The 20014-nt window shown below is 43.6% G+C and overlaps 1 protein-coding gene across 1 annotated transcript in view; it reads left to right on the top strand.

Moving 5' to 3' along the window:
• LOC120927992 (neurogenic locus notch homolog protein 2-like) overlaps positions 1-8593 on the top strand; it is a 74369-nt gene extending 65776 nt beyond the window's left edge. The window contains exon 27 of the mRNA XM_040339034.1: positions 8431-8593. Within this exon, the coding sequence (XP_040194968.1) occupies positions 8431-8453 (23 nt within the window). The 3' untranslated portion in view covers positions 8454-8593. The remainder of the gene's footprint in view (positions 1-8430) is intronic.
• The last annotated feature ends 11421 nt before the right edge of the window (positions 8594-20014 follow it).

Below are 20014 nucleotides of genomic sequence, written 5' to 3'. Positions count from 1 at the left end.
ATAAATATTATAATACAGTCAATGCAATAAAAATAAACATGCAAAACGAATCATGCATGAAGAAAAAACAAAAATGTGAGTCTCTGTGCACAATCCACAAAACAAATACACAATATCGTGCAAATAAATCCAGTGTCCACAATAATCTTCAATATAAAGTGCTTAAATCCACAACAGTTCCCAAGTGCAGAGTGTTCCGGGTGCCCTGTTTCCCCCAACCTCTCACCTCCACTGGCTTTGCAAATAAGCCTATAAGAATCTCCAATGGCAATGGCTCCTAAATGGCACTGCAACTTCTAATATGGACGAGCGGCTCCTGGCTGGCTTCCACACATGCCTTTCTAGCTCCACATCAACCAGTGACTTCTAAGTACCAGCAATTTACCAGGGGTGGATGGCTCTCAAACACAATCAGAACAAAGGGAACTCCATAGTGTAATAACGTCAAATAAGCTTTAATAACACAAAGCGGATACACTTACATTAAGACAGATGTATTCCAGCATGTAAACAATAAGGGCTAGATTCAGAAACGAGATACGACGGCGTATCTCCAGATACGCCGTCGTATCTCTGAGTGCGGGCCGTCGTATCTATGCGCCTGATTCATAGGATTCATAGATTTCCCTAAGATCCGACCGGCGTAAGTGTCTTACACTGTCGTATCTTAGGCTGCATATTTACGCTGGCCGCTAGGTGGCGCTTCCGTATAGTTACGCGAGGAATATGCTAATTAGGTATTTATGCCGATTCAGAAACGTAAGTACGGCCGGCACATTTTTTTACGTCGTTCACTTTAGGCTTTTTTCGGCGTAAAGTTACCCCTGCTATATGAGGCGTAGCTAATGTTAAGTATGTACGTCGTTCCCGCACCGAGTTTTGAAATTGTACGTCGTTTGCGTAAGTCGTTCGTGAATAGGGCTGTACGTAAGTTACGTTCACGTCTAAAGCAATGACGACTTGTGGCATAATTTCGAGCATGCGCACTGGGATTTTTTCACGAACGGCGCATGCGCCGTTCACAAAAAACGTAAAATACGTGGGGTCATCTTAAATTTGAATAAAAGACGCCCACAAAATCCCCATTTGAATTAGGCAGGCTTACGCCGGCCCACATACATTACGCCGCCATAACTTAGGAACTTGAGCCCAAATTTGAGATACATTACGCCCGCAGAAAGATCCGCTCATCTTTCTGAATCCAGCCCTAAATCTCTCCGCTCTCGGCCGCGAGCGGTGTGACGTCACCAATGGCTCTCCTCCACTGGATTTATTTGCACGATATTGTGTATTTTTTTGTGGATTGTGCACAGAGACTCACATTTTCAAATTTTAGTTTTTTTCTGCATGCATGATTCGTTTTGCATGTTTATTTTTATTGCATTGACTGTATTATAATATTTATTATTTCAAAGTATTTATATATATTTTATTGGTCAGCTTATCCATCACTGTCAGGATTTTTTATAGTATTGCATTTGTATTTTTGCACCATTTTTGCATTATTGCTTTGCTACACTTAAACGCATTTTGAATTGTTTCACATGAAGTTTAGCACATTTATATATTTTTTTATTTTTTCATTATTCACTTGGATTGTAGGACTGCACCTGTGGATTCATTCAATATTTTTTTAAGTGGACCATCACTGTTGTTAGTACCTCCTGTACTAACTTTATTTATATTTGCACAATTGTTTTCACTCAGCACTTTATTAGTATTGTTGCATATTTTAGTAAGCGCCTCAACACCCCTCATCTTCATTTTATCTTTGGTGTGTGAACACTTTTTTGGTTGAGGCAGCTGCTTTCTCATTTTCACGTTTTAGACATTAGATTTCATAGTCCCTGTTGTATGGTTTGCGCATTAGTTCCCCCCAGTGCTTTAAGTGGGCCAAAAGAGGTGCCGGTACTCTATTAGGCGCCGGTGCTCCCCCCCCCCCCCCCCAATACTGAACATGAAAATACCCTTAGAAAGTACCCTGAAAAAGAGCTACTGTAGAAAGAGCTACTGAACATAAATAAAATGTGCAAAAGGGTATTGAACAAAATGGGCTCTGCACGTGCACTGTGCGAACACTCTGGAGCTCATCCTTAATCCTATGTAATGTATCCCTCTCAGGGCTTTCAGCATGTAGGGGGTTAAATGATTAATCCAGTGTAATGCATCCTTCAGGGCTTTCAGCATGTAAGGGGTTAAATTATTGCAGGATTAATAATTTAACCCCTTACTGTAAGGGATTAAATGATTAATCTTGCAATCATTTAACCCCTTACATGCTGAAAGCCCTGAAGGATGCATTACACTGGATTAATCATTTAACCCCTTACATGCTGAAAGCCCTGAAGGATGCATTACACTGGATTAATCATTTAACCCCTTACATGCTGAAAGCCCTGAGGGTATAGATCATGAAGCTCTGTTATTGATCAAATTATTGCAGGCCGCAGCAGGAGGGGGCTTTTGGCAATGGCATCAGGCAGACAGGCATGTTGTTACTCAAGCGAGTGAGTGGCTGGCCTGGTCGGGCAATGCATTAACACGTGGCATGGCGGTGGCGTGAGTCTGAGTCTCCCCAACTAGGTGCTGGTGCCGACTGCCGAGTCCTACTCCCATATGTATCGTCAGGCTCACCTGTCGTGTCAAGACTGAGTTGGCCGGCTGTCCCTCCCAGATGAAGTCCACTGCACACATCCGAACCGGCGCTGTCAGGGTGGAGGAGAAGATGGCAGCGGATACAGAAACGCGGGCAGGACTCCTCCAGGGGCAGCCTTTGGGCATGCGCCCGCCCACGTTCATGGATTGGCCAGCCCCACCAGCACATGACCACATACGCCCAATCACAGGGTGCCAGCTGCCGCAAAATGGTGGCCGTGCTCGGAACAGTGACACAGTATTAACATTTTACTGATTTAAAAAAGGTGGCACGGACGCCGGTATTTTGTGTCCCCCCCCCCCAATGTTGCGCCCGGTGCGATGCGCCAGTGCGTTCCGGTACGGGAAACCCACGTACTGGGCGCACGGAGAGGTGCTGGTACTCTCCAGGGCCATTTTTGGAAGTGGCGGTACTGAGTAACGCCGCGTTCCGGCCCAGTTAAAGCACTGGTTCCCCCCATTTTTACAAAGTATGAAATACTTACCTTACAACAAAGCCCTCCAGCGCCGGGCTGTCACTGCCAAGAGGGCTAACATCTTCCCCTGGTCTTTCTTCAGGGTTTGCATGCTCCGGCTGTGTAATTGGCCGGAGCCGCGATGATGTCACGCTCGGTTCCGGCACGAAGCTCTGAAGTTCCGGCAAAGTATGCCGGACCTTCACAGCGCATGCGTCGGTGATGCCACTGGCTGCACCCAGAGTGAGTGGGTGCAGGGATAAGGTTTATTACTTACCCTACCCCTTGGTCTGGCTGCTCTCTTCTACCTGAACAGGTTAGTGAGGGACCATTTGGTCCAGCTTGTAAAGTCTGTGGAGAGATGGAGTTCTTCTTTAAGATAAATGAAGAAGTACAGTCCTACCTCTTCCCAACTGTTTTTTTTTCCTCCAAATGCCGATACTTTAAATATCAGTTTGCTATTCTGTTCCAAAGTGCTATAGTGACCTCCTATGGAGAGTTTATAAAATGCAGCAATTCAGTTGTAACCATATGCTCCTATAGTACTGAGATAGACATTGAAGCTGCAATTACTGAGCTTTCCTTCTGAAAATGCTACTTGTCTGACTGTTGATTCAGGCTGAAGTTTAGGTCAGCAAAAGTAAACAGAAAAAACAGATAGGCCTCATAGCAGATGAAGGTGGTCACGCATGACTGGAAAAAGGCAGCTTATTGAATCATTTATTTTCAGTATTTACAGGTAAAACATTTGTCTCTGATAGTCATAACAGTAATACTAAGGAAGCGCTAGCCCCGATTAGACAGGTTATTTCCCCAAAAACAGTGCAAAGCAGCCAGGCACCCAACATTAGTCCATCCATTCTGGCTCAAAAATTAGTCATGTTTTTTTTTTTCTTTTTTGGAAGTTTCTTTTCTAATAGAACTTGGGAGGAGGGATCTGGGGTGATGTAGGATACTCCAAACGAGAAGTAGCAATGGTAGACAACATCCTTCACTAGGCAGTAGTAGCACTAACATAGGCACACTTAAATATTTTGTGGCTCAAGGCTGGTGACCATGAAGCAGAATAACATGAGGATGGGTTTGGGTAGGATATAGTTCACGAATGAGGAACATGAACTAGCTTTTGTGCAGATAAAGAGGCTCTACTCACAAGATCCTGGCAAAAAGACAGTCCAGAGGTACATGTGCCTCAAACAAGGTAGTCCAGTCTCCAGCCCAGAGAGGAGGGTCCAGGGATAACCAGTCTCCATCCCCATGGTGGGAGAAAAAATCTCCTCAGGGCTGCAGACTTTTTAACAGCATCTCCAACCACCATCTGGGTACACCTACCCAGGGATTGGACAGGTTCTGCTAAATATTATGGATGCTTATTTCAATTCTCCTTTCCCAAGCTCTAGAAGCTTCTCCTAGAGGCAGGGAGAAGCAATCAAACTAGCCTGTGAAGCCTTGAACAGACCAAACTACACAATCCCTGCTCCTGTTATTACAACAGAAGCCCAAAAACAAAAATGTACCTAACAACATAACTGGGGTGGCATTTTACTAATGACATTTCAACAAAGGCACATCTGCTGCAGACAGAAGGCCAGGTACAAAAGAGACCAGACAAACTTAATGTAAAAAAATTACCAGGACAAGGTGCCTTCCACCCTTGAGTTCTTGGGGAACTTAGCTCAGTTATAGTCAAGCTGCATATCAGGAAACTAGAGTAGAGAGTGAACAAGAGAAAAGGGGAATATACAGTCCCAATGGAGATCCTTCTGAGTGTAGTATTTGGTTTTCGTATTGAGTTGTATACATTTAAAAAGTAATATGGAACAAATTACTCATATTGATAGAGTTGCAAGACACCAATTTTGGAGAAGGTCAAGCAACTGGATAGTCAGGCCTGCAGAGAATATTTCTGTTTCCATGCAGATATAGGTTACTCTCGATGCTTGTCTGGTTTACTTTTTGGATGATCCTGTGCTGGGAAGGTGGTTGGATTCATAGATCACATAAGGTGCTTGCATGTAAAAGAATGCTTGAGGAAATCCTTTACATCAAGAATTGGTCTTTATTGGACATGGAATGCATGTATACACCAAGTTGATGAAATTGTATGTACAGGGATAGGGAACTGATTACATGAATGGGTCCAGAGAGCAGTAATAAATGACACATTCTCTGAATGGACTAAAGTTGTGAGTGGTGTGCCCCAGGGTCCTGCCTTGGGGCCAAAGCGGTTCAATTTGTTTATCCATCATATAGAGGTTGAAATTAAAGGGGTTGTAAACCCTCTTTTTTTAATAACAAACATGTCATACTTACTTTCTGGTGTCCCCCAGCGGAGCTGGTAGCAACTCCCACATCGAGTGTCCACATTTGAGAAGGCTCTCTTAAGGTGGACACCCATGCGGGCGCGCTCCCGAGTCCTGCATCTGTGTACATTCACACAGAATTCAAGACTCGGCTCCGCCCCCCAGCGCCTGCGTCATTGGATTTGATTGACAGCAGTGGGAGCCAATGGCTGCGCTGATATCAATCTATCCAAATCAAGAGCGGAGAACCCCCGGGCAGAGAAGAAGAGCACGTCTCCGCCGAGGGAACGAACGGGCTCAGGTGAGTAAAACGGGGAGATTAAGGATGCATTAAGGTGAAAAAACACGAGGGTTTACAACCCCCTTTATAGCTCAACTTTTTTGGTTGATACAGAATTAGGATATAAAGGATATAGCACCTTTACTGGAAGTCTTGATCAAATAAGGGGTTGGCCATCTACATGACAAATAAGGTTCAATACTTTTCTTCAGTTTTGGCTAGAGCAGGGGTCTCCAAACATTCTAAACAAAGGGCCGTTTTATTGTCCTTCAGACACTTGAAGGGCCGGACTTTGGCCAGCGGGAGTGGGATTTTTCCTGGCATCATTGTTAGTAAACATCTGGTATTAGGGGGAGGAATAGTGCCCCATTGCTGGTATCATAGGGAGTAATAGTGCTCTATTGGTTGTGTCAGTGGGAGAAATGGTGCTCCATTGTTGGTGTCAGATGGCAGAATAGTGTCTCGTATCAGTGGAGGGATAGTGCACCAAGGGCCGGATAAAGGCAAGCAAAGGGCCACATCCGGCCCTCGGGCCGCAGTTTGGAGACCACTGGGCTAGAGTATAGAAGGGTTACAACCAACTTCAGTTTATTTTACCAGTTATTTTACAATTATTGTCACACCACTTCCAAACTCAATCTATCCAAAACCAAACTTATAATTGTCTTCTCCCACGTGCCGCTTCCCTTGATCTCTCTGTCAAGATTGATGGCACAACTATCAGCCCATCCCCCACATGTCAAGGTCCTAGGAGTAGTCCTGAACTCTCCTTTAAGCCCCACATCCAATCACTGTCCAAATCTTGCTGCCTCAACCTCTGCAACATCTCAAAAATACACCCCTTTCTAACCAATGACACAACAAAGCTCTTGAATCACTCCCTGGTCATCTTTCGCCTCAATTACTGCAACTCCCTCCTCATTGGCTTACCTCTGCATACTCTATCCCCCCTTCAATCCATCATGAGTGCTGCTGCCAGACTCATCCACCTTACCAACCGCTCAGTGTCTACCACTCCTCTTTGTCAATCCCTCCACTGGCTTCCGCTCACCCAACAAAATTAATTCAAAATACTAACACCTACCTACAAGGCCATCCACAACTCTGCCTGCAACTACATCACTGACCTAGTCTCAAAATACCAACCTAATCGTTATCTTTGTTCTTCTCAAGACCATCTGCTCTCTAGCTCTCTCATCACCTCCTCCCATGCTAGTCTACAGGACTTTTCCAGAGCCTCTCCAAGCCTATGGAACTCCTTACCCCAATCTGTCTATCTCCTTCTTTATTATTTTTTTAGACGATCCCTGAAAACCCTCCTATTCAGAGAAGCCTATCCTACCCATATCTAACTGTTTTTTCATTTTGTCCATCTGATCATCCCCCACAGATACTACCCTTTGTTCCACTTGACCCTCCCTTCTAGATTGTAAGATCTAACGAGCAGGGCCCTCTGATCCCTCCTGTATTGAATTGTATTGTAACTCTACTGTCTTTCCTAATGTTGTAAAGCGCTGCGCAAACTGTTGGCGCTATATAAATCCTGTATAATAATTTTTACGCTGTCTGCGTCCCCTTGGAAAGTTTTTTTTTATTTCCTGTCTCGGAGATGTAACAGGAAGTGAGAGAGAAAAAAAAAGTTATAAAGTGTGTGGAGTTCTCCTCTTGGACAGCTCACAGCAAAACAGGTATCTCCATTCGAAGATTTACCCTCAACTTTTGTGACAAATATAACATTTTGTAATATACAGCTTACAAATCTTCATTCTCTATTCTATCCAAAACTTAAAAAAATAATTTTTCTTTTGTAAAATTAATCTCCTGGTGCCTACATGGCAGCATACCTATGCTTTATATGCTTCCATGGAAAGGCACCAGAAAAGGAAAATTATGGTAAATAATGGTTCATCGAGAGACACACCTGATGACAAAAGATCAGTCAGAAGCAGAAATAAGCAGTGTAACGGAACGTCCCACACTCCGTTTGAGTGCTTCCGTCACATACCGCTTCCTATCAGTCTGGATATAGATATCAGATATTCCAGCTGCTCACAAGCACACAACGAGACAAGACTTGTTTGTCTGCTGGACATGGAGTGTTTAATAGAACCAAGAATACAACCTTATATACAGTTTAAAGAGGAGGTAACCAGAACATAAATTAACATGAGCTAATTAACTAATCATTTACCCAGACTAGGCGACTCATAGATATGACCTTTCAGGGTAGACGTCACGTCTCCGATCACCTGCTATACAATACACATTATCATAAGTGTAAACACAGGACATCTTCACACAATAGCATGGTCAATTAGCACAGAGAACAGACAGATGGCTGGAGGTGATGGCATTAGCATCTAACAGTATGTGTCCCAACATTATGAATGAGCCACTCTTACAATTACAATCAGAATCAACAAACAGTAAATAGTTCTTTACAGATATCCTGGAATATATTGTGGATAATAATTACATAATAATCCCATCTCAGGTAGTCCAAGATATCATTTATCAGTCATCCTATGCCCCTAGTGGACATAGAATGATTTTAGACATAAGAGGGTCTGGGGATGTCCCGGGTGAGTCTGTCACAAGCAGCTTAACCTGATTGATCTTCAATCAACAGTTGCGTCTCTCAATGAGGGAAAGAAAACTTTACTAATCCTGTAATAGTAAATTGTAAAATGAAGAATCACAGCTACTCACTCACCTCTACTTCTTTGACATTTTGCAGGAGGCAAGAGTGGCACAGCTTGAAAAACCATGAACTTTGTGTCTGGAGTTAATGATCTTCCCAATTAATTTGTTGTAACTTATGAAGAATGGATTTTCATTATTTTACATGATCTATTTAATTGTTCAAATAATACTTCAATAAAAACATTTTTGGAATTGTATTCAGTGTTTTCTTATGTTGACATAGTCAGACTTTGGTTGGTAAAAAGGACTCTTCATTTTCTTGATTATAAGTATCCAATGTATGATCCTATTTCAATATGGCGATACAAGTACACAGACACCAGACTTGTGACACAGTAATCAAGTATTTTACTTAAAGTGGATGTAAACCCCCTCTCATCCTTTCTAAACTATTGTCATAGTGCTGATCTATAAGGATATAGATGCCTCCTGCGTGTATCCTTACCTGTCAAATGTCTTCCCTCTGTCTATTATAAGAAATGAAAAACTGCAGATTCTGTGGGTGGGTCTGTTGTCTGGAGCTCTGTGGGTGGAGTCGTGATGTCAGTAGACTCCCCGCCCTCCTCTACATTCCCCTTGTCAACATGCATTTTTTCCTGTGTGTGTTCCTTACACTAAATTCTGCTATGATCACTAACATCCAGTCAAAACCCAGAAAAGTAACCACATGACTTCAGAAAAAGGAGTGGGGTGGGAATTAAAAAATAATGCCTGTCTTCAGGCTAGTGCATGAGATATGTAAATAACCTGTCTTTCACAGCAAGGGGGCGGAACGGACTAAGGTTTTTCTCTGTAAGTCCGTTTTATTTCACTGAACAATAAAAGAGGATTGCTCAGAGCTGGATTAACTCTGTGTGGCAAGACTGGGCACAGATGATAGGAAATCTTAGGCCCCATACACACGGGAGTATTTATCCGCGGATACGGATCCTCTCGAGGATTTCAGCAGATTTTAATGCGATGGAGTGTACTCACCATCGCATTGAAATCCGCGCCGAAATCCTCTGGCGATGACGTGTCGCGCCGTCGCCGCGATTATGACGCGGCGACGTGCGCGACGCTGTCATATAAGGAATTCCACGCATGCGTTGAATCATTGCGACGCATGCGGGGGATCCCTTCGGACGGATGGATTCGGTGAGTCTGTACAGACCAGCGGATCCATCCGTTGGGATGGATTCCAGCAGATGGATTTGTTCTGCATGTCAGCAAATATTCGATCTGCTGGAATCCATCCCAGGGGAGATATATCCGCGGATAAAGATCCGCTGGCGTGTACACACCATAGGATCTATCCGCTGAAACCCATTTGCTGGGATTTATCTGCGGATGGATTCTATGGTGTGTATGGGGCCTTATACTATACATTGTTACAGCCAAAAAAATTAATTTCGGGTTTACATTCACTTTAAGCCTTGAGGCCTGTTCACACCTTGGGATTTGCAGGGGCTATAATGACATTGTATTAACGAGTATTAAAGCTGTATAATTCCTGTCCTGTTTCGGTCTGCTGTGGTGCTGGATGCTTTGGAACTGGTGAGAAGAGCGCCTTCTTCACAATGAGTTGGACCTAAGAAAATAAAAAAGTGGCCCGGATTCAGAAAGAAGTTACGACGGCGTATCTCCAGATACGCCGTCGTAACTCCGAATGCGGGCCGTCGCATCTCTGCGCCTAAATCATAGCATCAGATACGCCTCACAGTTGCCTAGATACGAGCGGCGTAAGTCTCTTACGCCGTCGTATCTAAGTTGCATATTTACGCTGGCCGCTAGGTGGCGCTTCCGTAGATTTATGCGTCGAATATGGTAATGAGCTAGATACGCCGATTCAGAAACGTACGTGCGCCCGGCGCATTTTTTTACGTCGTTTACGTAAGGCTTTTTACGGCGTATAGTTACCCCTGCTCTATGAGGCGTAGCCAATGTTAGGTATGGACGTCGGGCCAGCGTCGAATTTTGCGTAGTTTACGTCGTTTGCGTAAGTCGTACGCGAATAGGGCTGTGCGTAAGTTACGTTCACGTCTAAAGCATTGACTATTTGCGGCGTAATTTGGAGCATGCGCACTGGGATATTTTCACGGACGGCGCATGCGCCGTTCGTTAAGAACGTCATTTACGTGGGGTCACGGCTAATTAGCATATAACACGCCCCCTACCAGCCTATTTTGAATTACGCGGGCTTACGCCGACCAATATACGCTACGCCGCCGTAACTTTAGGCGCAAGTTGTTTCTGAATGCAGGACTTGCCTCTCAAAGTTACGGCGGTGTAGCGTATATGAGATACGCTACGCCCGCCTAAAGATAGGCAGATGTTTCTGAATCCGGGCCAGTGTATTTATAAAAAAAAAAAAAAAAAAATTAATTGAAGCACCAATCTGAAAAATTTAGGGGTGATATCTAAAGCACACAGGGCGATTACATGCATGCCCTGTGCAGGGTCGTATTGCGTGCATCTCCATGCCGGCAGTCCCATTGTTATCTGTTGGGATGCAGCAGCTGCACGGACAGAGCCGCTGCTTCCAATATGATTTTGTGCGGGTGCATGGCTCTGAATGCACCCTGGGTGTGTTTGGGGACCTTCTCCCCTGCACCCACATGGATGTGACATTGGAACAGTGGCTGTGTCCCTATAGACTGGGTACTGAAAAGGGAAACTGCCGCTCCAGGTGAGTGCACTCAGCAATCAGTGTCCTCTCAGAAGCGTGGGTGCAGGCAATGCATGGAGCGAAGACTGGAGAAAAAGACTGGACAGCCGCACTTCCACGAAATTCTTAAAATGTTGCCTTTAATAGTAAAAAATGGAAACAGCACTACAAGTCACAGCAGACAGTGGGGTGGATAGCTGACGCATTTCGCACTGGGGTATCAGCACTTAGTCATAGCTAAAACAAAAATGATACACAACTCAAATATATACACACCTAAACCAAACCTGAACCAGTCATGTGATTCACCTGTGGCCAACCATCGCTAATGAGGAGGGATGGTAAAAAACAATCGATGGTGATCACCTGAGAGGCTGGATCACATCAGTGGTGAAGTATAACACACATATATGTAAAAAGAACCCAAAGCTACAGTAAGCAATAAGATGGAAAAGTTAAAAAACGGTGAACAAGCCAAGTGCAAGATGTATATAAAACAGACACGAACCTTCAATTAAACAAAAAATCATAAATAAAATCTGGTGACAATAAATATACAAATATGACTAAAGTACAATACGTGATACAGAGCAATGTCATTAAATGCAAATGTAGCGCTACCCCCGGAGGAGCCGCTGAATGATTTGGGATCTACTCTCTTTTGGTTTGACTCACCCCTTTTTTAACTAGCTCGAACCCCTCCTTGACACATCAGAAGGCTGATGGGTAAGGTATTGTGACCCCTGTTTGGCTGAAGTCACAATAGCAAGCAATATATACATAGGTATGTAGATAAACAGTATAATGGTATTACCTGCTTCACGACCAATCCCTCCAGGTGAGAAACACACTCCACACAGTGAAAATATATTTGAATCAAAAGATATAAATTTACTTCAGGCTGACTTAACAAACAAGCATGAGGTAAAATCACAATCAAACACCGGGCAATGATTCCCACAAGGGCCCTTGTTGGGATCAGCAACTGATATAAAGAGGATATAGCTTAAACTAGGAATGGTACCATTCATCTAAACCAGGGATAAGCAATTAGCGGACCTCCAGCTGTTGCAAAACTACAAGTCCCATCATGCCTCTGCCTCTGGGTTCATGCTTGTGGCTGTCAGAGTCTTGCTATGCCTCATGGGAATTGTAGTTCTGCAACATCTGGAGGTCCGCTAATTGCTTATCCCTGATCTAAACTAAGGTAAACAGTCTGTGCTCTCAAGCTCCCTCTTGCAGGGATTCCTACAGTACCCTCGGGCTTTCCAGCGACGTACGCAACGCTGGAAGGTAAATACTTCCACGAATGCGTCGAATCATTCTGACGCATGCGAGGGATGGGGATCGGATGGACTTGTCCAGTGAGTCTGTACAGACGACCGGATAAGTCCAAATACAAGAAATTTTTATCCGCTGGGAATCCGTCGGCTGGACAAATGTCCGCCGAAAATTGTCCGCTCGGGCCTACACACGACCGGATCTATCCGCTGGAACTGATCCGCGGATAAATCCCAGCGGATAGATCCCGTCGTGTGTACGGGGCCAAAGGGGCCTTAGTGTGTAAGTGGACTAGGCATCATATAGAAGAACAGGGGCAACATGCAAGAAACTCTCTGAACAATAAACATCTGCCAATATAAAAACTAAAGTATGTCCACATATAACAGAGGATTGTTATAAGCAATAATTGAGATATATATATATATATATATATATATATATATATATATATATATATATATATATATATATAATATAATATAATAAAATAGAGTAAGCATGTGCACCCAAAAATAGATGCTGTGTAGAAAAGGCTCGATAAATCGGCCGATCCTATACATGAGTGGTCCTTAGTAAAAAAGCCCTCCAGAACTTCATGAAACCAACGTCGAGAAGGGATGGTAAATAATGACTGTACTGGATACAATATGTGGAAATGTAGTTATCTCAGCGCATAGTGTCACAAATGCATATGAGAGTATAATCAAAATAATATAAGAAGACAGTTTGCGCTGAACTATATGTTTGTAGGTGGGATGAGTATAAAGAAGGGAAAAGAAAAGTAAAAAATTGTGTACATAAGTAGAGGAGTGTTACGAGACCTTTGAGATATGATTGCGGTGGCATCTATAATATGGTCTCTCTCATGTGTGCTGGAAATTGTGTTGATTGATATCTGAATTGTCTGGTATTTCTAGTGTTAATAGCCCAGCAAAAGACATAAGTCTGAGGTCTAGAATAGACAACTCACTGAACGAACATACCAATACTTCTGTTTTTGTTGTAGTAGGACCCTCAATAGATAAGTATGATGTGTAAATAACGTAGCGACTGCAAGAAAGTCCACAAAGTTCATTTAAATACATAAAAATGCATGTAAATGTGCTTAAGCCATGAAATGAAGATGGAATCTGGACAGCAATAACACAAACAAGAGGAATGTATGTAAAATAAAGGTATACATGAACAGAGAAGGCAGGCTGGGGATAGCTCTTAATAGTCATAGAAATGGGAAACATCCCATTTGAAGTTTAACCCCTTCGGAATTCTAGTTTGGAGAGAAAATATCCAAAAAACCTCCTGCCTGCATAGTTTTTTGAATCTGTCACCATCTAATGGACGTAGTAATTTTCTCTATACCTTGTATGGATTAGCTAGTTACATCCTTGGAATGCACAGTGTTCCAGTGGTGAGCCACATTCGTATTATGATTTTTATCAATGTCATATAGATGGTCAGAGAGCCTGTCTCTTAGCCTGCGAATCGTGCGACCCACGTACTGTATTTGACATGCATTACAACTAATGACATATACTATACATTTTGTGTTACAATTTATGAACTCTTTGATTTTAAAGATTTTCTAACAGGTATAGGAGTGGACAAACTGTCCCGTTTTTATGTGGTCACAGTATCTGCATCCTCTAGTCCCACACTTGTAGGTGCCCTGAAATTGTAGCCAATTAGTGCTGGCTGGCGTGCTCAAAAATAGGCTAGGTGAGAGGGTGCTTCCCAGGGTTGGTGCCCGCCGGGACACTGTTTTTATGACCTTTTTCAAAATGTTCTGATAAACCGCATCATTATATAAAAATCGGGAGATATTTGTCGATAGTGTTTTTTATATATTTGAATTCCAGACTGTATGGTGTAGAAAAGACTGGAATATCATTAAATGATGCAGAAGATTTTTTGCTGGTGGGGGCATTTTTACTTAAGAGAGACTCTCTGGGGACCACACTGGCTTTAGACAGAGCTCTATTAATGATTTTATTTGGGTAACCTCTCTCTTTGAATCTTTTTGACATGTTGATGGCCTCATGAGTAAAGTCTTCTGAAGAACTACAAAGGCGTTTAAGCCTTAAAAATTGGCCATAGGGCACTCCATTAACCTCCCTGGCGGTCTTCCCGAGACTGACACGGGGTTAGATTTTCTTGCTACTATCGGTAACCCCGTGTCAGTCACGGGCTTGCCTCGCTAGATCCACAGGCACTTTTTACTTACCTTGTCCCTGGATCCAGCGATGCCACCGCGCTGTGTGAGCGAGCGGGACCTCGCTCGATTCACACAGTGCCTCCGTGTGACGCCGATCTCCGTTCCCTGCGACGTTACGACGCACGGGGACGGAGAACGGCGCCAAATTCAAAAACGTAAACAAACACTATACACACAGTATACTGTAATCTTATAGATTACAGTACTGTATGTAAAAAAAAACACACCCCCCTTGTCCCTAGTGGTCTGCCCAGTGTCCTGCATGTCATTTTATATAATAAAAACCTTTTTTTCTCCCTGCAAACTGTAGATTGTCCATAGCAACCAAAAGTGTCCCTTTATGTCAAAAATAGTTTTAGATCAGCTAAAAAACAGCGATAATAAATTATAATCACTTGCAGAATTGTGCGATAGCGATTTGTGGGGAAATTCGTCATAAAAAAATAAAAGTAATGACAGCGACAATTCTGCAACTGAGCAAATTTCAGTGATTTTGATTTGATTACATTATTGAATAATTTTTATTATAATTATATTATTATTTGTTATAATTATTTATAATTATTTATTATATTATAATTTATAATTTTGTTTTTAAAAAAATGTAATACACGGGATGCCTATTAGAATCTTGTTTGGTCAGATTTAAGTGAGTTATTTCTAAAAATTACAGACCTACAATATAAAACGCCAAATTTCCTTGCAAATAATGGTACCGCTTTTAGCATGTTTTTTCTGAAAGAATCATACCGCCAGGGAGGTTAATGGTGTGTCCAGGATGGGATGAATCTGCCCGAAGGAGGGCGTTTCCTGCTGTTTTTTTCCTATGTAATCCAGTGACAATCTGCCCACCGAGTCCTGAGAGTTTAACATACAGGAACTCAATAGTGACAGCTTGTAAATTACCTGTAAAATGAAGGTTAAGGTCATTGTCCTTGAGATAAGAAAGCCAATCATCCAGATCAACTGTGCTGTCAGATACAATGAACAGTAAGTCGTCAATGTAGCGACAATAAAAAGAGGTGTCACCCACCAACCCATGTATAGATTGGCAAGGGAGGGAGAAAATTTGGCTCCCATGGAGGCCTCGCATCTCTGAAGGTAGTAGTCCCCGTCAAACATAAAAAAATTATGGGTCAAAAGATATTCAAGGGCCTGTAGAATGAATTCCTGAAGTACCAGGGAAAATTTTCCCGACTCTTTGAGGAAGAAACTGACTGCTATTAGCCCTAAATGGTGGGAGATGCTGGAGTATAAACTTGTGACATCACATGTTATCCATCTGTGTTTGTCTGACCATATAAAGCCATGGAGTTTGGTAAGCAGATCTTTAGTGTCACGAAGATGACCAGGAAGTTCCACAACTAATGGTTGTAGTTGGCCGTCAATCCATTCACCTAAACGCTCATTTAGGGAGACGATTCCTGCGACTATAGGCCTCCCAACCAGCGGGTCTAAGCCCTTATGAATTTTTGGCAGATGGTGAAAAATTAGCATTATGGGGTTAACAGGGATGAAAAGATCTCTTTCCTTGCTAGTAAAGATGCCTGATTGTACAGCACGGTCTAGGAGCATGGTCAATTCTTTAGAAAAAGGGATAGTAGGGTCTGATTTTAATGATAAATATGTATTAGTATCTGTTAATTGGCGAAGCGCTCCCTATGTAATCTGAGCAGTTCTCCAGCTCTACGTGACTATCTTTTCCGTCGTAAACCATAAAACTAGATGTATAGCCTGTTGCCATGTCACAGGGCTTATACATCTTTTTTTTTTTATAATTCTTTATTTTATATATATTTTCTACATACAAGTCAGACTAGGTACAGCTTCATCTTTACATCATACATTGCACTCCTTATCTTAACATTTCTTATGCTTTATATTGCGACCTCCTGTACCCCTTCTGATCCCCCTTCTACAGCCCCGGTCTCCTCTCTTGTATATACCCACGGTCTTCTTATACCATCCTCAGAGAGGTGTCCTGTGCCTCCAAAATTATTATTAATCACCCTCCCTACCCTCCCCCCCCCCTTCCCACAACTAAAATAAAAATAGAAGACAAAAAAAAAAAAAATATATATATATATAAAAAAAAAAAGTCGGCCGTAGTCTCTCCCCTCTTCCCCCCCTATCCGCTCCGCTCCCTGTATTCCCTATATGGAGTCCATACCCTCCAGTAGGTCTCCTCTCGTTCCTGTATTCCCATTGTGAGGTTCTCCATCATCTGTATCTCGTTTATTCTACTTAGCCATTGCGATTTGGTTGGGGACGAGGTGTTCTTCCATAAGATTGGTATACAGGCCTTCGCAGCTGTTATCAAATGGCGTATTAGGGATTGTTTATATTTTTCCATTGCTATGGGAATGTCGAGTAACAAGAACGCCGCGGGTCTGTGTCCCAGGTCAATCCCGGAAATTTCCAGGACCGTCTCCGAGACCATCTCCAAGAATTCTCTTATCACCCGACAGTCCCAAAATATGTGTACCATAGTGCCCTCTTCCTTCTGGCATCTCCAACAGACTTTGGACGTATTAGGGAAGAGCCGGTTTAGTATTGATGGTGTCCTATACCACCTTGTCAGGACTTTGTATCCCCCCTCCTGATACCTAGATGCAATTGAGGCCTTATGTGTGAATGCAAAAATCTTATTTTTCTGTGTCTCAGTAAACTTGATGCCCAGATCCTTTTCCCATGCCTGCATAAAGACGAGCTCTTGTGGGGCGTTAACTTCAGTCAATATATTATACATATAAGACAGCGTATGTCTCATTGGTTCTTTTTTTAAACAGATTTCCTCAAATTTGGAGAGGCTTCCTATTTCTGCCTCATGGATCTTCAGAGAGCCTAGAAACGTTCTTAATTGATTTCGTCTCCAACTGTCTATATCTTCTCCGTATGCCATCTCTAAATCTTCACTCTGCATTACATGGTTTTCTCTCATGAAGTGTATCAGCCTACTGGCTCCCTTCCGTCTTAAGTTTTTAAACTGTCGGTCTCTTATACCTGGCTCAAAGCTCGGGTTTCCCAGAATAGGTGTCATAGGGCCAATACACTTCACCAGATTCGATTTCATACCTATCCTTCTGATAACTCTAAGTGTGGCATTTATCATGGGATGTTTCTTTGCAGACTGAGATATCTTATTCATATCCAGCCACGCCATTCCTTCTATGGGGATATTGCTAACTTCTTGTTCCAGGTTCACCCAGGGTTTGTTTGTCTGGTGTGAACACCAGTCCACAACTCGTGCAAGATGAGAAGCCTCGTAATACCCCATAGGGTCTGGTAGGCCCACTCCTCCTTTTTCTTTGGATAAGATCAATATGTTCCTCCGGACTCTGGCGAAGCGCTCCCTATGTAATCTGAGCAGTTCTCCAGCTCTACGTGACTATCTTTTCCGTCGTAAACCATAAAACTAGATGTATAGCCTGTTGCCATGTCACAGGGCTTATACATCTTGACCCCGTATCTGGCACGCTTGCTGGGAAGGTACTGTTTGATAGACAAGCGGCCAGAAAACTTAATCGGGGACTCATCAACGCAGACAACTTGATCGGGAGTAAACAAGGCTGCAAAACGTTAGTTGAAGTGGTTTACGAGGGGCCGAATTTTGTAGAGTCGATCGTATCCACGGTCTCAGAGAGTTCATTGTCATTGAAATGCATGAACCGCAAGATCTGCTCGTATCGTGCCCTGGCCATGGAGGCAGAGAACACGGCCATATGCTGAATTGGGTCAGTGGACCAATATGACCGCAACTCATTTTTTTTTAGTAATGCCCATGAGGAGGGATAGGCCCAGCAAGGTTTTAATTGGTTTCCAATCTCTGGCAAGGGTCATCTGGGGATTAGTGGCGATAAATTGACCAGCATACAAATTGCTTTGGTCCACAATAGATATATAGAGATCTTCGGTGAAAGACAGCGAATAAAAATCAAGTGATGTAAAATCAACTGTTTCCACCTAAATTGTGGGTTGGCCAGTGAATGGGGGAAGTACGGGTGTTGCAGAAGCACTATGGGCACGACGGGCCTGTCTTTGTCTTCTTCTTGGTGGCAGCGGGACACTACTTGTGCTTGCCACCTCGCCAGCTTGAACTGCACTTATGGGACTCGCCACGTTACCACGTGATACTGGAGTGCTGGATGTACGACCAGGGTGTACTAGGCCGCTGGTGCTTGCCAGTTCACCAGAAGGAATAGCGGCGCTAGTACTTCTCTGCTCCATACGAGAGCCCTGTGGTTCTTGCACCTTAACGACAGCAGAAGAAGATCGGGGTCTGGTACGCCTGACCCTAGCAGGGACCACAACTCCATTGTCAGAACTATCTGTCAGGGAGCCGCTGTCGTCTACAGGATCGTATTCTGAGCTAGAATCTGACAGATGAGTGACCTCCTCTTCACTATCTGTCAGGCTCAGAAATGTGTAGGCCTCTTCACTAGTATACCTTCGATTTGCCATTTTGGGCTCTAAATTTAGTGGTAGACTAGTAAGATTCAAAGGTAAAAAAGCACCGGACTGTCAGCGACTGAGTCAAACGCTACCAAAAAACTGTTAGCGATCGCAGAGATCAGGCCTGACTCTGCGAACACTGCAGTTATGTGTTTTGTGACAGTGATCGATCGATACTGCACTTGGGTGGGCTGGGCTGAGCTGGGCGAAGGGGCTAAACGCAGGTTCTAGCAGGTATCTGGGCTGATCCCGCTAACAATGCGTTTTTGGGAACCCTAAATCAGTGGGTTGTCAATGCCCGGGGCAGGGCAAGAAATTTGCGCCCCCTAACCCATAGATTTTTTAGCACTCCCTTCCACTAGTACAGTAGTACTGACCAACCTGATTCCTACACCGACCTACCTGATCACTATACTAACCTGCCTGATTCCTACACTGACCACTAAACTGACCTATCTGATTGCTATACTGACCACTACACTGACCTACCTGATTCCTATACTAAACTGCCCTCCTCCTTCCCCCCAGTCTCCGCACGGTCACAATCCCTGAGATCATCATGGATGGTCTTCAGTGTACATTTACTCACTGCTGTGTCAGTGTCACCGCTGGAGCCTAAGCCGGGACTGCACCGCAACTTATTTCTCATAGCGAAGCGGAAGAGCTCACAGTCTCCTAGACTGCACAGCGCAAGAGAAGCGCTGCAGGTAACCTGCCGCCCCTCTAAGTTTGGCCCCCAGGTCAATCACCCCCCCTGGCCCCCCAAACGCTATGCCACTGCCTCTACCTGCTTCCTTGTAGTCTCACGGACGCACTCATCAATGCCCATGACCAGGTGGGGACTTTAGTAATAATCTGTCACTACACACTGCAACTTGAATGTTTGCATTGGAAGGGATGTGCTGAGCCTGCACCCACTCCACCAATCCAGTGTACCTCTGTTATCTCACTCCCAGTAACAGAATATGGTCCCTCCTGGACCTCATGCGTGCTCTCACCTAAATCCTTCCTTTCCGTACCTTG

Source organism: Rana temporaria, chromosome 2 (genome assembly GCF_905171775.1).
Source record: "Rana temporaria chromosome 2, aRanTem1.1, whole genome shotgun sequence".
Classification (NCBI taxonomy): Eukaryota; Metazoa; Chordata; class Amphibia; order Anura; family Ranidae; genus Rana; species Rana temporaria.
Note: the sequence above shows the minus strand (reverse complement) of the source record. Positions and strands in the feature narration are given on the sequence as shown.